The 19,023-nt window shown below is 46.9% G+C and overlaps 1 protein-coding gene and 1 non-coding gene across 4 annotated transcripts; one reads left to right on the top strand and one right to left on the bottom strand.

Moving 5' to 3' along the window:
• Positions 1-205: 205 nt before the first annotated feature.
• On the top strand, positions 206-14,944 carry ABRACL (ABRA C-terminal like). Of its 3 annotated transcripts, none has more exons than XM_029047759.2 (3): positions 206-263; positions 12,091-12,165; positions 14,352-14,944. In XM_029047759.2, exons 2-3 carry the CDS (start codon positions 12,105-12,107, stop codon positions 14,534-14,536), a joined length of 246 nt encoding a protein of 81 aa, XP_028903592.1. In that variant the 5' UTR covers positions 206-263; positions 12,091-12,104; the 3' UTR covers positions 14,537-14,944. The 3 variants fall into 3 exon arrangements, with proteins under 3 accessions (XP_028903592.1, XP_039767100.1, XP_028903601.1); XM_039911166.1 differs by lacking the exon at positions 206-263 and adding an exon at positions 1,512-1,530; XM_029047768.2 differs by lacking the exon at positions 206-263 and adding an exon at positions 4,831-4,964.
• Positions 14,945-16,940: 1,996 nt separating this feature from the next.
• On the bottom strand, positions 16,941-17,078 carry LOC114809369. Its single transcript, XR_003757156.1, has one exon. It is a non-coding gene; the product is annotated as a small nucleolar RNA SNORA7 (small nucleolar RNA).
• Between the last annotated feature and the right edge of the window lie 1,945 nt (positions 17,079-19,023).

Below are 19,023 nucleotides of genomic sequence, written 5' to 3'. Positions count from 1 at the left end.
CCCCTCCTTTCTCCTCTCCCCTTCCCCCCTCTTCTTCTCCCCCGGCCCCGGCCCCGGCCCCGCCCCCCCGCTGTTGCTGCCCCCGGCGCGGAGTCGCGGTGCAGACGCAGGCGCCTTTCCCCGTCTGCAGCAGAGGCCGTTTTGCTTCCTGGCCCGCTCGCTCGCCCGCCCGCCCGCCCGCCCCCGCCGCGGACCCACGGACCCACGGACCCAGACGGACGGACGGACGGACGGAAGGACGGGCAGAGAGAGAGAGAGAGAGGGTGAGTGCGGGGCCCGGGAAGTCCCGCTCAGGGGCGGCAGGGAGGGAGCCGGCCAGCGCTCTGCACAGAGGAAAAGCGCTCAACAAATACTATGGAATGAATGAATGAATGAATGAATGAATGAATGAATGAGGAGGGGCCCCGCACTGCCCAGGCAGGCTCAGCCCTCGGACGGACGGACGGGAGGGAGGGAGGGAGGGAAGGAGGTCCGGGCCGCGATTTCCCCGGGCGTCTCCCCGCCTCCCCCGGCTCCCCCGGCTCCCCCGCCTCCCTGCTTCCCGCTCCCCGCCTTCCCGGTCCCCCGCCTCCCTGCTTCCCGCTCCCCGCCTTCCCGGTCCCCCGCTTCCCTGCTTCCCCGCTTCCCGGTTTCCCCAGGCTTCCCGACTCTCCCACTCCCCGCCTTCCCGCTTCCCGGCCCTTGCCTCCCCGCTCCCCCGCTTCCCCACTCCCCCACTTCCCCTGCCCCGGCTCCCCTCTTCCCCGCCTCTCCCTCTTCCCGACTCTCCCACTCCCCGCCTTCCCGCTTCCTCGGCTCTCCCGCTTCCCAGTCCCCCGCTTCCCGCCTCCCTGCTTCCCCATTCCCCGGCTTCCCGGTTTCTCCCGGTTCTCCCGCTTCCCGACTCTCCCATTCCCCGGCTGTCCCGCTTCCCTGCTTCCCCATTCCCCGCCTTCCCGGTTTCTCCCGGTTCTCCCGCTTCCCGACTCTCCCATTCCCCGGCTCTCCCGCTTCCCCGGCTTTCCCGCTTCCCAGTCCCCCGCTTCCCGCCTCCCTGCTTCCCCATTCCCCGCCTTCCCGGTTTCTCCCGCTTCCCGACTCTCCCATTCCCCGGCTCTCCCGCTCCCCGCCTCCCTGCTTCCCCATTCCCCGCCTTCCCGGTTCATTCAATAGTATTTATTGAGCGCTTACTGTGTGCAGGGCACTGTACTAAGCGCTTGGAATGAACAAGTCGGCAACAGATAGAGACAGTCCCTGCCCGCTTCCCGACTCTCCCATTCCCCGGCTCTCCCGTTTCCCCGGCTTTCCCGCTTCCCAGTCCCCTGCTTCCCCACTCCCCGATTTTCCCCGGTTTCCCCGCCTCCCCCCGGGAAGAAGTGGTCGCAGTCCAGACGGACGGACGCCGCGGGTCATTCATTCAATCGTATTTATTGAGCGCTTACTGTGTGCGGAGCACTGGACTGAGCGCTTGGAAAGTACAGTGCAGCAACAGAGAGAGACAATCCCTACCCAACAACAGGCTCAAGGGCTAGAATAATAACATGGTATTTGGTAAGCGCTTACTATGTGCCAAGCGCTCTTGCGCCTGGAAAGTACAGTGCGGCAACAGATTGAGACAGTCCCTACCCAACAACGGGTTCACAGGCTAGAATAATAACGATGGTATTTAAGCGCTTACTATGTGCCAAGCGCTGTTGCGGTTGGAAAGTACAGTGCGGCAACAGATTGAGACAGTCCCTACCCAACAACGAGTTCACGGGCTAGAATAATAACGATGGTATTTGGTAAGCGCTTACTATGGGTCAAGTGCTCTTCTAAGCCCACCAGGGTGGGTACAAGGAAATCAGGTTGCGACACTTGGGGTTCACGGTCTTCATCCCCATTTTATTCATTCAGTCGTATTTATTGAACACTTAACTGTGCGCAGAGCACTGGACTGAGCGCTTGGAAAGCACAGTGTGGCAACAGATTGAGACAATTCCTACCCGACAACGGGTTCACAGGCTAGAATAATAACGATGGTATTTAAGCGCTTACTATGTGCCAAGCGCTGTTGCGGTTGGAAAGTACAGTGCGGCAACAGATTGAGACAGTCCCTACCCAACAACGGGTTCACAGGCTAGAATAATAATGATGGTATTTGGTAAGCGCTTACTATGTGCCAAGCGCTCATCTAAGCCCACCAGGGTGGACACAAGGAAATCAGGTTGCGACACTTGGGGTTCACGGTCTTCATCCCCATTTTATTCATTCAGTCGTATTTATTGAGCGCTTACTGTGTGCAGAGCACTGGACTGAGCGCTTGGAAAGCACAGTGCGGCAACAGATTGAGACAATCCCTACCCAACAACGGGCTCACAGGCTAGAATAATAATGAGGGTATTTAGTAAGCGCTTACTATGTGCCAAGCGCTCTTCTAAACCCACTGGGGTGGTTACAAGGGAATCAGGTCGTCTTATGTGGGGCTCACAGTCTTCATCCCATTTTACAGATGAGGTCGCTGAGGCCCAGAGAAGTGAGGTGGCTTGCTCAAGGCCACACAGTGGACAAGTGGCGGAGGTGGGATTAGAACCCACATCCTCGGACTCCCAAGCCCCGGCTCTTTCCATTAAGCCAGGCCACTTTTCACAGCCAGACTGGGGGAGACAGACATCAACAGGAGTAAACAGGCGATAGCATCAATATAAATAAATAGAATTAGAGACTATATATATGCATATCAAAACAAGTAAAAAGGCACTAATAGCATCAGTATAAGTAGGATTAGAGATGTGTACACATCAAAGCAAGTAAACACGCATTAATATAAATAAATAGAATTATAGATAGGTACATATATACACAAGTGCTGTGGGGCAGGGATGAGGGGGTAAAGAAAGGGAGCAAAATCGGGGCGATGGGCCGAGGAAGGGGGGGCTCGTTCATTCATTCAGTCTCATTTACTGAGCGCTTACTGTGCGCAGTGCACTGTACTAAGCGCCGGGGAGAGTAGAATAGAACAGTAAAGAGAGACAATCCCTGCTGGCTGCTCTGGGGGCTGCTGCTGCCACTCGGGGACCGGATTCTGGGGCAAGGGAGAGGGGCGGGGGACGGTGCGGGACTGCGCCAGGCTGCATCGGCATCGGAGAAGCAGCATGGCCTAGTGGACGGAGCCGGGGCCTGGGAGTCACAGGGTCATGGCTTCTAATCCAGTGCGGTTTAGTGGCAAGAACACGGGCTTGGGAGTCAGAGGACACAGGTTCTAATCCCCGCTCCTCTGCTTGTCTGCTGTGTGATCTTGGGAAGCCACTTCACTTCTCTGGGCCGCAGTTCCCTCTGTAAAATGGAGATTAAGACTGAGAGCCCCATGTTGGACCACCTGATCACCTTGTATCTACTCCAGCATTTTAGAACAGTGCTTGGCACAATCCAGCGCTTAGAACAGTGCTCGGCGCTTAACAAGTACCGTAATTCTTCTTCTTCTTCTTATAATTAACCCTGACTCGACCATTTGTCCACTGTGTGACCTTGCGCAAGTCACTTCACTTCTCTGTGCCTCAGTTCTGTCATCTGTCATATGAGGTTAGAGACTGTGAGCTCCACGTGGGACAGGAACTGTGTCCAACCCGAGTTGCTCATATCCACCCAGCGCTTAGTAGAGTGCCTGGCACCTAGTAAGCACTTAACAAATATCATCATCATTATTATTGGTGGGCAGTGGGGTGCATGGGTCCGGAGGGTAGGGTGCGGCCGGCCGGGGATGGGGGTGAGGCTGCAGGAGGGTACAGCAGTCACGACCCCCTGGACCTGTTGTCCGTTTATGCTGACCTCGGTGGTCCGGATGCAGCAGCCCCCCGCCTCCGATGCCAGGGATAATGGGCTGCCCCTCCAAGCACCCCCAGCTAGCTCCGATGAGACCCGGATGCCTGGGACCCTCCCTCTTCACGGAAGCGCTGGGCAAGGGGCTGGTTCTTGGCTCTGCTGTCGGGGCCCAAATAATAATAATTACGATATTTGTTAAAGGGCCTACTATAATAATAATGGTATTTGTGAAGCCCTTACTATGTGCCTGGCACTGCTCTAAGAACTGGATTGTTCTAAGCACTGTTCTAAGCGCTGGGGTAGATAGAAAAGTGATCAGGTTGTCCCACGTGGAGCTCACAGTCTTAATCCCAAATTTAATAATGTTGGTATTAGTTAAGCGCTTACTATGTGCCGAGCACTGTTCTAAGCGCTGGGATAGACATAGGGGAATCAGGTTGTCCCACGTGGGGCTCACAGTCTTAATCCCCATTTTACAGATGAGGGAACTGAGGCACAGAGAAGTTAAGTGACTTGCCCACAGTCACACAGTCGACAAGTGGCAGAGCTGGGATTTGAACTCATGAGCCCTGACTCCAAAGCCCGTGCTCTTTCCACTGAGCCACGCTGCTTCTCCAAATTTACAGAGGAGGGAACTGAGGCCCAAAGAAGTGAAGTGGCTTGCCCAAGGTCACAGAGCAGACAAGTAGAGTGGGAATTAGAACCCGCGTCCTCTGACTCCCAAGGCTGGCTGGGCACTTGCCACTAAGCCAGGAAGGGCTTTAGGGTGGAAGGAAGTTGGTCGTTCTTTGCAGAAAGCAGCTGCAATTGGCCGAACAGGAGGGATTCTTCCGCGGAGATTTATGTCTTGAGCTCAAGCATCTTTGGAAGGCTACCAGCCAATGAAATTGATCAAAAGAATCTCTTAAATAGGGCGTTTCTGGGTTCCCTTTGGTCTCTGCTTCATTTTCAGTCACAGTTGTTGCTGGTATTCCAGGAAAACCAAAATGCGATTGATCACTTGTCTTAATAATCCTTGGTGAATATCTGTCACATGGGGAAATTGTTACCCTGAATTTTCACCAGTAGTTTCCTGTGGATCATCAAAGGCTTTCTTGGGTTCAATAATCAATTGGTAGTATACATCAAGCTTGTATAGTGTGCAGCAAGAACACTGTACCCAGACCTTGGAAGAGTACAATAGAGTAAGTAGACATGATCCCTGTTGTCAAAAATTTTACAGTTTAATGGGAAGACAGTTGTTAAAATTAAATTATAGGTACACACCTGCTGTGCATGCTCCTTATTGGTTATCTCTTCACTGGTTCTAAGTAGTCTGTGTCCTTTCCTTGTCATCCTACTCCATTCTAATCCTCCTTGACCTCTCTGCTGCCTTTGACACTGTCGACCATCCCCTCCTTCTCCACACCTTATCTCACCTTGGCTTCACGGACTCCGTCCTCTCCTGGTTCTCTTCTTACCTCTCTGGCCGGTCATTCTCGGTCTCCTTCGCTGGTGCCTCTTCCCCCTCCCATCCTTTAACTGTTGGAGTTCCTCAAGGGTCAGTTCTTGGCCCTCTTCTGTTCTCCATTTACACTCACTCCCTCGGTGAACTCATCCGCTCTCACGGCTTTGACTACCATCTCTACGCAGACGACACGCAGATCTACATCTCCGCCCCGTCCTCTCGCCCTTCCTTCGGGCTCGCATCTCCTCCTGCCTCCGGGATGTCGGCCCGCCACCTAAAACTCACCATGAGCAAGACTGAGCTCCTCGTCTTCCCTCCCAAACACGGCCCTCTCCCAGACTTCCCTATCACCGTGGATGGCACCTTGCCCCTTCCTACGTCTCCTCCCTTTTCTCTTTCTACTGCCCACCCCGCACGCTCTGCTCCTCTGCCACCCACCTCCTCACCGTCCCTCGGTCTCGCCTATCCCGCCGTCGACCCCCGGGCCACGTACTCCCGCGGTTCCGGAACGCCCTCCCTCCTCACCTCCGCCAAACTGATTCTCTTCCCCTCTTCAAAACCCTACTTAAAACTCACCTCCTCCAAGAGGCCTTCCCAGACTGAGCTCCCCTTCTCCCTGTACTCCCTCTACCGCCCCCCCTTCACCTCTCCGCAGCTTAACCCTCTTTTCCCCCCATCTCCCTCTGCTCCTCCCCCTCTCCCTTCCATTCCCTCAGCACTGTACTCGTCCGCTCAACTGTATATATTTTCATTACCCTATTTATTTTTGTGAATGAAATGTACATCGCCTTGATTCTATTTAGTTGCCATTGTTTTTACGAGATGTTCTTCCCCTCGACTCTATTTATCGCCATCGTTCTCGTCTGTCCGTCTCCCCCGATCAGACCGTGAGCCCGTCAAACGGCAGGGACTGTCTCTATCTGTTGCCGACTTGTTCATTCCAAGCGCTTAGTCCAGTGCTCTGCACATAGTAAGCGCTCAATAAATACTATTGAATGAATGAATGAATGAATGAATTTCATTCTCAAGGCAACTGAGAAAGGTTCATCAAGATCCCTCTCCCACCCATCAATCAATCAATCAGTGGTATTTATGGAGCGCTTAATGTTTGCTGAGCCCTGTACTAAGTGCTTGGAAGAGTACAATACAACAGAAGTAGCAGACATGTTCCCTGCCCATAATGAGCATAGAGTCTAGAAAATCAGACAGGAAACAGGATTATCTATCTTTGAAACATTTTTAGTATTAACTAGTATGCTCTATTAGATATTTTCTTTCTTTCTACCTAAAGAATTTACTGCCCCAAAGTGATGCAGTGTACAGGGGATGAGAGCTATGCACCATTACAGTTGTAGTGCATTGCTAATTTCTAGGATTTTATGTGGAAAATTGGTGAACATGAAGACATTGAGCATTTTAGAGCCAATAATAAAAGATAATTCTAAGAAAGCAAGAAAAGGATTTATGAATTTTCAACACCTAAACCAAACAGAAAACTTTCACTATACAAATGGTCAACTCTTTGGTATTTTCAGTGTGTGGGTCCGAAAGCTGGACGGTGCAAGAACAGGATCGATTCTTTTGAAATGTGGTGTTGGAGAAGGCTTTTGCAAATATCCAGGACTGCGTGAAAGACAAACAAAGGGATTTTAGAGCATATTAAACTAAAGTGATCTTTGGAAGGCCGAATGACTCGACTTAGATTAGCATACTTTGGACATATCATCAGGAGAACTAATTCTCTGTAGAAGATGCTAATGCTAGGAAAAGTCCAGGGAAAATGTGGAAGAGGCAGATCAGCAGCTGCAGGGATAGAGACCATAACAAATAATGGAAGAACCATTAAAAGGTGGCGGATTATGGCAGAGGACAGGACACTTTGGAGAAAAGTATATCCATGGAGTCGCTATGAATCGGAAATGACTCGATGGCACTTAAATACATAAAAATGGAATTTGATATAACGGGATGTTTTAAATTCTGGTTAAATGACAATATCCGCAGAAATGAAGCTTGGTTAAGTTATTGCAGTGTGCTACCTGAACTGGTACTGAGAAGAGACTCTAATCTTGAACAGATGCATTCACACAGGTTTTTGTTCAAGTCAAACAGCAGTTTAAATGACATCATACATACTGATTAAGCAGCAGATTGGTAGCATTTAACTTGATCTGCAGTTAATTCAGTACAATATAATTCTGGTTCACCATGGAATTAAGCTCAGTCCTTTGAAGAGTGGCAGTGGAGCATGTGTCATAGAATTGTTTCACAAAACAGGGCGAGTAATTCTGTCGTGATCCTGGGACTGCCTTGGGAACTTAGTGGGGGTGAATGCAATTATGCAGATTTTTGCCTCTTGGTTTCCACATTGTGAAGCAAGATGAAATCCTTGTTTTGTCTCCGAATTGCACTTTATGCCATAAAATGCATAGGGGTTTTTTGGCCAGTAATAGATGTCAGGTTTTTTGGGCCACGTAATAGGTGTCGCGCCTTCTGTTTTGGTGGGAAACCGGGGGAATGGCTTGGTGAACATCTTTGATCGGTCATCCAGTGGACATTTTTAGGGTGACACTCTGCAGTGTCTGAAGCAGCTCAAAAAGAAGCCACCTCCAGCATTTGGTGATGCAGTGAGGCCTCGTGGGAAAAGCACAGACCTGGGAGTCAGGGGACTTGGGGTTCTAATTCTGGCCCTGACACTTGTCTCCTCTGGGACCTGGGGCAAGTCACTTTACTCCACTATGCCTCAATTTCCTCCACTGTAAAATGGGAATTCAGCAACTGTAACATAATTAGTGCTTAATAGCTACCATTTAAAAAAAAAAAAAATGAACCTTCCCCATATAAGGTGGTAGAGTCCCAAATCAGGAATGACAGATGAGCCTCAGCCCTGAGACTTGAGGGCTGAAAACATGTTGAGAGGAATGGATTATGGTGCTGGTGGTTTATGCAGCATGACTTGCACTCCCTTGTAATAATAATAATTGTGGAATTAGTTAAGCGCTTACTATGTGCCAGGCACTGTTCTAAGCACTGGGGTGGATACAAGCAAATCGGTTTGGAGGTAGTCCCTGTCCCACATGGGGCTCTCAGTCTCAATCTCCATTTTAATAATAATAATTGTGGAATTTGTTAAGCACTTACTGTGTGATAGGCACTGTACTAAGCACTGGAGTGGATACAAGCAAATCGGGCTGGACACAGTCCCTGCCCTAAATGGGGCTAACAGTCTCAAGCCCCCTTTTACAGATGAGGAAACTGAAGCACAGAGAAGTGAAGGACTTGCCAGGGACACACAGCAGACAAGTGGTGGAGCCAGGCACTTACTATGTTAAACACTTACTATGTGCCAGGCACTGAAGTAGATATAAGCTAATGAGTTTGGATGCCGTCCCTGTCCCATATGGGGTTCACAGTCTTAATCCCCCTTTTATAGATGTAACTGAGGCACAGAAGAGTAACCTGGCCAAAGAAGAAAAGGCTTGGAGCCAGAATTAGAACCCAGGTCCTTCTGGTTTCCAGATCCGTGCTCTATCCACTAGGCCACACCGCTTCTTGTTTAGACAGAGAGTTCCAAGTTTCCTGACTTCCCAGGCCTGTGCATTTCCCCCTAGGACTGCATCTGGCATGAACTACCCCAGCACTTAGAACAGTGCTCGACACATACTAAGGCCTGAACAAAAATCATAAAAAAACCTTCCACATAGAGTTGTCCCTTCACTTCCACCTCATTTGTATAGATTCTTATTTCAAGACTCATCTGAGTACCTCTTTTAATGCTTTCCACTGCTCTAAATCCTTCTTCTTTATCCGTAGTTTGTAATCATTTCTTGTGCATGCCAACTGTTTTCTATTTCCCTTTGAAAACATTGAGATATAATTGGTCTGAAACTTCATAAAGGAGAGGTGAATGCCTTATTTCAGGGGAATTTTAACATTGATAAAATAGTATTCTTGTTACCCCGGATATTTGGCTATTTTAAAAAGACCCATATTCTTTGCCACAGTGAATAATAATAATGATGATATTTGTTAAGCACTTACTATGTGCCAAGTACCTTTCTAAGTGCTGGAATGTGTTCATCTTATCAGGAGCCAAGGCCAAAACATCATTCTGTTCTTAAAAAACTAATTTTAGAGTGAAATTGACAGCTTGACTATTGCATCAGCCTACTTAATGATCTCCCGCCTCCAGCTTCTTCCCTCTCCAGTCCATACTTCCTACTGCCTGGAACATTTTCCTCAGGTGCTGTTTTGCACATGACTCTTCACTCAAATCTCCAACGGTTGTCCCATTCTTTTTTATTTTTTAATGGTATTTGTTAAGTGCTTATGTGTCAAACACTGTTCTAAGCATTGGGGTGGGCACAGATTAATCAGGTTGTACACAGTCCTTACCATGGCCTACATGGGGCTCATAGGGTAACAGGAGGAGAACAGGAAATTGAGGCACAGAGAGGTGAAGCGAGTTGCCCAAGGTCACACAGCAAGTAGTTGCAGAGTCCGAATTAGTCCCAGGCACAGACCATCCTCTTTCCACTGAGCCATACTGCTTCTTAGCATCAAGCAGAACCTCTTGACCATGTTTTTTTTTTTTAGACATTCTGCCAGCTCTCTCTCCTTCCTTATCCACTCTCTTCTACTATACCCCCACTTGCACTCTTTGTGCCTCTTAAGCCAGCCTACTCACGGTACCTCATTTTCCTCTTTCCTCCTGTTGACCTTCTTGCTCACGCTCTCCCCGAAAAGCATTCCCGGGACTCCCTCTGCTTTCAATCCAGCAGACCACTGCTCATTCTGTTCATTTATTAATTCAGTCGTATTTATTGAGCGCTTACTGTGTGCAGAGCACTGTACTAAGCACTTGGAGAGTATAGTTCAGAGAGACAATCCCTGTCCACACCAGCTTCCAGTCTAAAAGGGGGAAGACAGACATCAAAATAAGTAAATGGGCATCAATATAAATAAGTAGAATTATAGCTAAATATACATAAAAACAAGTAAATAGGCATCATTATGAATAAATAAAATTAGAGCTATTTACACAAGTGCTGCGGGATGGGGAGAGGAGGGTAGAGCAAAGGAAGCGAGTTGAGGCAATGTGAAGGGGAGGGGGAGCTGAGGAAAAGGGACACAATCTTTCAAAACCCCTCAGAAGTCACATCTCCATAACTTCCCTGATTATTTTCAGTGGCCATTTCAGCATCAGGGATTGTGTTACCAACTCTGTTGTATTGGACTTTTTCAAGCGCATGGTACAGTGCTCTGCACACAGTAAGTGTTCAGTAATTCCCACTGATTGACTAAATCCCCCGTAGCACTATATCTGCATCTTTGCACTCATTACTTCTTCCTCTTTGTAACTTCTAGTGTCTGTCTTCGCTGTTAGATTGTAAGGTCCATGGGTCCAGGGTCATCTTCACTCATTCTATTATACTCTCCCAGGAACTAGTGCAGTGGTTTGCACATAGTAGGTGCTCAATAAATACTCTTGGTTAATTGATTAGAAGATTCTTAGGGATTCCTAAAATGACATGATTTCAGTGTTTAGGGTGATTCAGTAACCGAAGAATAATTCCTTCTCGAAATTGCAAAGATAGGCCATGACCTGTGTATAGTAAAACAAATAGTTTTGTAATGAATACGTATTTCGTATATCAAGAAAGCCAACCTTGTTTAGGTGATTAAATGGCTGCAGATCTTCTTCTTAAACTTGCCCATCAGTACATGTCACCACTCCATATGGACAGGGTCCCCAAAATATTATAAATCCTACACCCAGTTGGCAATGTCTGGGAGTGCTGGAGGCCTCTGAATCCCAACAAGCTTGCCAGGACTCTAGGTTCCAGAGACAACCTTGGGGCAATTGAACCACCAGTAGGTGCGTGGACAGGGAGGGCAAGGTGGCTGTTGGTCAGGATGATGTGGGGTGACGGGATTCCAGGGATGGGTTTAGAGAGGGGTAAGTGAGGTTCAGGGCCTTTACAGAGACCTGAATTTGCAAAACCTCAACACCATATCAATCAATTAGTGGTATATATTGAGCACTTACTGTGTGCAGAGCACTGCATTAAGTGCTCAGGAGAGTTCAATGTAACAGAGTTGGTAAATAGATTCCCCGCCCACAATGAGTTTACAGTCTAGAGAGAGGTGTGAAAGGCACAGGATTCTCTCAAGAGGAGTTGTGGCTGAAACCACCATTTTACAGGAAATATTGGTTTGGGATAATATCTGTTCCTGACCAGAAACTGCTTTTCAGAGTTTAAAAATATAGTAGTATGAGGCTATAAGCCTTGTGTTAGCATCTTGCCATGGGGAAGTAGCAATTTTTTCAGGATGAGAAATAAAGAATGGCAATTTCCTGTGTTATTTCCTTGTAGGAAGGGTGACGAAGCAAAAATTATTCCTGTTTTTAAGACTGTTATTTGCAAACCATAGAATTAATGTCCTTTATTTTAAAGTGAATGCATATAATGTCTTCTAATGGTCCTTTCCTGGCCCAACAGATGTAGAGGTTTTTTGTTTTTTTGTCTTGGGGGCGGGGGAGGGAGGCAGAGGGGAAAACACAACTAGCATTTTTTATTTTGACTTTCCCCGCTTTGTAGTTCAGTTTCTATTTGGGAATGCAAATGCAGACTTTAATTCTTCCCCACCACCAGTCCGTAATCTTGAATATTACATTATTGTTACATGTGAGTACAGAGTCCACTGTAATAAACCCATTTGAAGCATCTTAAAACTCTGTTTATATGTGCTGTTTGAAGACTGTACCTAGAAAGTTGTCAATTGACAAAAGTACAAGGCACAAATGTAGTACTGAATGTTCTTGCAACCCAATAAGACTAGTTATGTTTCTTTTTCACCAGTCTTATAGACAACAATGAATGTGGAACATGAAATTGATCTCTTGGTCGAGGAAATCCGTCGTCTTGGGAAAAGAGGTAAATACTACAAACCAGAGCTTCATTTGTTCCAGGGATGCTGAGGAGTCTCTAATTGGAAAATTCTTTTGAACTGTTAATTGATCTTGCTCACCTGTGCTTGGAATTTATCCTGAGTTAGCCCAATACCAGAAAACATCCTACATCCTAGAGAAGCAGCGTGGCTCAGAGGAAAGATCACGGGCTTAGGAGTCAGAGGTCATGGGTTCTAATTCCGGCTCCACCACCTGTCAGCTGTGTGACTGTGGGCAAGTCACTTAACTTCTCGGTGCCTCAGTTCCCTCATCTGTCAAATGGGGATTAAGACTGTGTGCCTCAGGTGGAACAACCTGATTACCCTGTATCTACCCCAGCACTTAGAATAGTGCTCGGTACATAATAAGCCCTTAACAAATGCCAACATTATTTATTATTATTATTATTAAAACACTTAAATCACATTGGGTTAACACCCTTCTACCCGGCAGCCCTACATGCAGTATAAAAATAAACAGATACACCCCCTTTCTTCCAGAAAACATGGTTACATTTGGGATAGAGCACTGCTAAGAAATTAGGGGACAGTTGGTGCGGGCATTGGTGATGGGAGTCAATAAGGAAAGAAGAAGTGGGTGGTTATAGCAAATAAAGATGAATTCGAGATGGACTAGCTCAGCCTGGTGCCTGGGTTTCCCTCGACCTGCGAACATCCGCATAGAATGTGGTGCAGTGTCGGAATAACGTTTGCGTGTCTGTATGGGGCATATACCGTGTGTTTATCCTTAATGCAGGGTTCATCAAAAAGTAGCCCCCTTGACCTGGAAAAACAAAGTGTACCACAGTCGCTCAGCACGGTGAGTGTAGGTTGCTAGTATAACTTTGAAAGTCACTAAAGCCTTGGTAAGCGTGATAAATGGATTGGCACAAAGATCATATGTCTCACTTTTTTTTTTTTAAGAAACTTCATTTTTATTTTAAATGGTTTTGTTGTCCTGGTCTAGTGCGTCTTGGAGGCAGGGGGTACCACCTCTGGGGTAAATTACCTTGAAGGCAGGGGTCCACCTTCCTCAGGATATTATTATTAGGAGGAGTAGTATTATATAAAGTGCTTACTATGTGTCAACCGCTGCTCTGAGCTCTGGAATGGTGACAAGATTAATGAGGTCAGCACAGTCCCTGTTTCCGTATGGGGGCTCACAGTCTAAGGGGGAGGGACAATAAGCATGGAATCCCCACTTGACAGATGAGAAAAACTGAGACACAGAGTTGGGGCTTGCCCAAAGTCATGCAACCGGCAGAGCTGGATTAAACCCAGATCCTCTGACTTCCAGTACCGTGCTCTTCCACTCAGTATTTGGGGGGCGTTGGTAACTTCTCCGAGGCAGAAGGGGGCAGAGTTGGAGGAGATGTTGCTTTCACTCTTAGCCTCTGCCAGCAGGCCACCCTGGCCCCTGTGGGGTTTCTTTCACCCTTTCTGCCTCATGGCCGCCTCTTCTTCCACTGCCGCTGTCATTGCCCTCTAGGTTTTCTCATATGCTGGAGATGGGTTAGAGGGATGGCCTCACTCCTGGTGTGCCCAGTCCCCCTAGGGGGATCATTTGGGGACGCTAGGTGGCCAAGGATTGGGGGTGGGTGGAGCAGAGCATCTGCAGCTTGTTTAAACCTCACACTGTTTCCTGTAAGCTCATCTCGAAACTTGAAGTTCGTTTTGGGCAGGGAACATGTCTGCTAATTATGTTGTACTGTACTGTTGTACTCTCCCAGGCGATCTATTGATCGATTGGCCTAGAGCACTAGCCCAGCACTGCTGCCAGCATTAGCTTCAGCAGTGACTCCAGGTGGGCATAATGACTCCAGCTGAGCCAGGGCTCCTGCTGTTTAGGTCAAAAAAAAAAAAAAGTAGTGTGGTCTAGTGGGTAGAGTACAGGCCTGGAAGTCAGAAGGACCAGTGTTCTAATCCCAGTACCACCGCTTGCCTGCTGTGTGACCTTGGCAAGTAAATCACTTAACTTCTCTGTGTCTTGGTTACATGTAAAATGGAGGTTAAAACTGTGAGTGCCATGTGGGACAGGGCCTGTGTCCACCATGATAAGCTTGTGTCTATCCCCAGCACTTAGTATAGTACCTGGCACATACTAAATGCTTAACAAATGCCATTTTTTAAAAAAAAGACTGCATTTTTCCAATTTTGTTTCTCTGCTGTTTAGGTGCAGATGGGAAGCTGAGTGTGAAGTTCGGGGTGCTCTTTCTTGATGATAGATGTGCCAACCTCTTTGAAGCCCTTGTGGGAACCCTCAAAGCTGCAAAGCGCAGGAAGATTGTTACTTACCAAGGCGAGCTGCTCTTACAAGGTGTTCATGACAACACTGACATTGTACTGCTGCAGGATTGATGTGGTTTGTCTAGCCCATGTGTATTAACGATTTCATTTTGGGGTAAACTACATAAAGGATTCTCAAGTTGGGGGAAAAAAGCCCTATTAAAGTGTTTCATGTATTTTTCTATACCTTGATAATCAAAAGAAGATCTCATATTTTGGAAAACAATCCTTTTTATACTTTATGAAAAATTGAGTAGATTACAGTGTAGGTTACAAGAAACTGTTATTTTTCTCAGGAAGACACTTTGAAAAGGAAAATGTGTCTGTTTACAAAGCCATTTAAAAAAAATGTATTCTCAAGATTATCGCCATCATGCAAAGATGAGGTATAACGGTAATTTATCCGTTGACTAGAACCATACAGTGAATATGTAATAAAAGCCATGTGACTATGTTTATAAATTGTTTTACCATCCTCTCTTTCAATTTTGTCTTTAAACGTTTTAGGGTGGAATGGGGGGAAAGGAACGGTAGGTCTAACGTGGCTTAGGTTATGCCTCCCTGTTTCCTCTCCAACTGTTGGGAGCAGGATTTGCCTGGTGGAAATTGGCTGAAACGTACTAATGATAATGGTTTTTGTTAAGCACTTACTTAGCACTTCGGTGGATACAGGATCATCAGATCGGACATAGTCCCTGTCCCACAGGGGGCTCACAGTTGGAGGGAGGGAAGAGCAGTGTTTAATCCCCATTTTACAGATGAGAAAACTGAGGCACAGAAGCTTTGACCTGCCCAAGATCACAAAAGGCATATGAGAGACTTGGGATTAGAACCCAAGTCCTCTGACTTGGGCTCCTTTCTTTTCCCAACTTCCTCACCCAAGCCCCACCTGTCAATTTTTCTAGTGCTTCCAAACAGTAGCACAGGGATTCAAGCACCTATAAATTAGGAGGCTTGCCAGTACTACTCTCTGGATGCAGTGAAGGGCAATTAATCTTATCGGAACTGGAAGGAACCTCAAAATCTTCTCTCCCACCTGAATCCAGAATTTATTTGCAGTTGCTGAAGCAACAAGTGACCTGGAATCTGATGTTACAGAATACTTTTGATGCTCTAAGAACATTGTTGAAACCCCCAAGGCAATCAGCTCTCTGAGGTGGACGTGTATAAGATGGCACTGAGGTGCTTATTAACCACTCTGTAAGACAGCAAAGTGCCAGGATTTGATGAGGAGGAGGATCATGAAGAAGACAGGTTTTGTCTGTGGGATATCTTATCCACATTTGAAGATTTTTCAGTGGCAACAGACAGATGAAGGTTATCACTGGATTTTGCTCCCTGGGGTGCACGTTGTTGAATCGTGATTGGCAAATAAATAGAAAACAGGACCAAAAAGGTCCAAATAGCCTTGGGAAGTTGTGAGAGGGTAGTGACAACGTGGCTTCAAGCTTCAGATCATCAAATTGAAAGTCCGAAGAGCTGTAGTTTTGTCCAACCTTCTATATCATTGTAAAACCTGGACCTGCACAAATGCTCCATCCAACTTCCCAAACAGTTATATCTCTGCCAACAATAAGTCATAACCCCAACTGACAAGAAAGGATCACAGGCATCTAGGGCCCTGGACCATAGATTTCCCCACATCAAAGCAATGCTTAGAGCAAAACAGGTTTTTTGGGGTTTTTTTTTTTTGAGGCTTTGTGAGATTCTTTACTTCCAGGATAGGCCTGGGACTAGGTAGAAAATGCCACTGAGTCTCGGGGCCTAGATGGACGCACATGGTCAGGGATGGTTCTATCTACTCATGGTGCCTTGCTCTTTTCTCTCTTTTCTCTCTTTTGCTCCTTCCCACCTGAACACCCTCTTCCATCACATATCCCACAGTCCACCATTCTTCCTCATCTTGAAACCAAATTTAAATCACATCTCTTCCAGAAAGCCTTCCCTTTTTTAATGGTATTTTTAGATTTGTTATATGTGCCAGGCACTGTTCTAAGTACTGGAGTAGACTGTTCTAAGCACTGGGGTAGATACAAGGTCATCGGGTTGGACACAGTCCATGAGGCACATGGGGCTCTCAGTCAATCCCCATTTTACAGGTGAGGTAACTGAGGCACAGAAAAGTTAAGTGACTTGCCCAAGGTCTCAATCTGTCATCCCCCCCCAATTTATTTTAAATATCATCTATACCCTTGGGCCTGTACCCCTAAGCACATTTACCCCACCTCCACAACACTTAGGTACTATTTTCAGAGTCAGTTGCTTCTCCTTGTCTAATGTCGTCCAGTTGTCTCCAACCAATAGCGATGCCATGGACACATCTCTCCCATCTGCAATCGTTCTGGTAGTGTATCCACACAGTTTTTGTGGTAAAAATATGGAAGTGGATTACCACTGCCTCCTTCCATGCAGTAAATTTGAGTATCTACCCTTGACTCTTTCCCATACCGCTGCTGCCCAGCACAGGTGGGTTTTGACTTGTAGCAGATTGGCTTCCACTCGCTAGCCACTGCCCAAGCTAGGAATGGAATGGGTAGACCTCTGCCTGATTCTCCCTCCCGTAGTCGAGACTGGTAGGGAACTGGAAACTCTCCAGGTGTGACCCTGAGTAGGAGTTTGCTTTCCCTACCTATTCATTTTACTATGTCTCTCTCACTGGATTTTAAGTTCTTTGAGGGTAGAAGTCATGTCTACCTATTTGTACCTTACTCTCTCAAGAGCTTAGTACAGTGCTCTGCACACAGTAAGCCCTCAATAAATACCACTGACTGATTGGAACAATGCTTGGCACATAGTAAGTGCTTAACAAATACCATCATTATTATTATTGGATGGAACAGCAGCCAAACTTTCCACTTGGCCCTTCAGCAGAGCCATGTCCTTCCGGCTCCTGCATCTCAGGCTGAAGGGCAAATACTAATTTCCCATTGTAGGTTGGTGCTGTCCCCCTGCTGGTGTCTCCCTCCTGGGGCTGCCCAGAGCTGCCAATGGCACCTCCCAGGCCCTCACAACCCTTGGCTTCTGCTCTCTTTGGCTCTAGGGCTACTTCTGTTGCTCATCTCCATCTCTCAGCCTGAACCCCAGCCAGCGGTGGGGTAAGAGAAGCTAGACGGGAGACACAATGTGGCCCGGGAAGCCGAACCCTTGGCAGAAGCTGCCTCCATCCTCCCAGGTCTGTTCTTGTCTCCGTGTCACGGCTGGGGCTGAGGAGGGAAGGCAGAACCCCAAGAAGGAACTGTGGGAGCAAGGCTGCCCGAGGCGATGCTGTGGCACAAGGGGATGGAGGCTGGGTGCGTGGGTGGTCCGGGACTGTGCTCTGTCTGGTTGTGCTTGCAAACAATGGTGAGAGTGGGGGTGGTTCCTGCAATTTGGTGGGCGGGCTAAGAGCTTGCAGTCCCAGACTGCAGCCCCTATAGCCCCAGCTTTTAATATGGCCCTATATCTGACTCCAGGATTATTCTTTAAAAGATACTAATAGAATCTGTGACCATATCAGTTTTATACCTGTTGTTTGAATTATGTGGATGATTACTTGTAGAGTTCAGTAATAATTGAAATAATAATAATTGTGGTAAGTGCTTACTATATGCCAGACACTGTACTAAGTGCTGGGGTGGACACAAGAAAATTGGATTGGATGCAGTCCCTGTCCCACATGGAGCTCACACTCTCAATCTCCATTTTACAGATGAGGTGACTGAGGCCCAGAGAAGCAAAGTGACTTGGTCATGGTCACACAGTAGACAAATGGTAGAGCCGGCCTTAGAACCTTAACTTAATAGATAAATTAGGAATTCTTTAAATTTGTCTTATTCATGATGTACCCACCATCTGACTGGGGCTGATACTTTGTAATTAGAATAATAATAATAATGGCATTTGTTAAGCACTTACTATGTGCCAAGCAGTACCCACTCCTCCATCCTCTAAACAAGAAATAAATTTCCTTTTGGGATGCGGACAGCTTAGATGTTTTTAAAGGGGAATGAAAATACCTACTTTTTTTGGATTTGTTCATTTAGTTGTAAGGACCCAAATTCTTTCAGGACCTGAGGATTCCTTGCAGTTCCAGAAAAGAAAGATTAAAGTAATATGTGGCTACAGATATTGTAGCAAGAAACCAAGATGATTCTGTAGAATTCTGATCTGTAGCCAGATCTCTGGAAGGATATGAAAAACAGGTTTGTCACCCACTTTTAAAGAAAAGCAGTTGCTGAGGAGTGCTTGCTTAACAACCAGTTGCCCAATGAAGGATCATATATCGTCCAGTTAGTGTCCTGACAACCAGAACAACCACTGTGGGTAAAATTTACCTGCATCTAACACTTTTTTGGGCCTTGTTACTTAGGTGGTATCACCACTGTACATTCTTGGATCTGTTACCTTTAGACATTTGATTTATTCATTCATTCAATCATTTATTGAGCACTTACTGTCTGCAGAGCACATTACTAAGCACTTGGAAGAGTACAATTCAGTGATAAACAAGACACATTCCCTATAATAATAATAATAATGATGGTATTTGTTAAGCGCTTTCAATGTGCCAAGCACTGTTC

This window comes from Ornithorhynchus anatinus, chromosome 2, assembly GCF_004115215.2.
Source record: "Ornithorhynchus anatinus isolate Pmale09 chromosome 2, mOrnAna1.pri.v4, whole genome shotgun sequence".
In the NCBI taxonomy this organism is placed as follows: Eukaryota; Metazoa; Chordata; class Mammalia; order Monotremata; family Ornithorhynchidae; genus Ornithorhynchus; species Ornithorhynchus anatinus.
The sequence above is the reverse complement of the archived record's forward strand: the minus strand, read 5'-3'. Positions and strand labels throughout refer to the sequence as shown.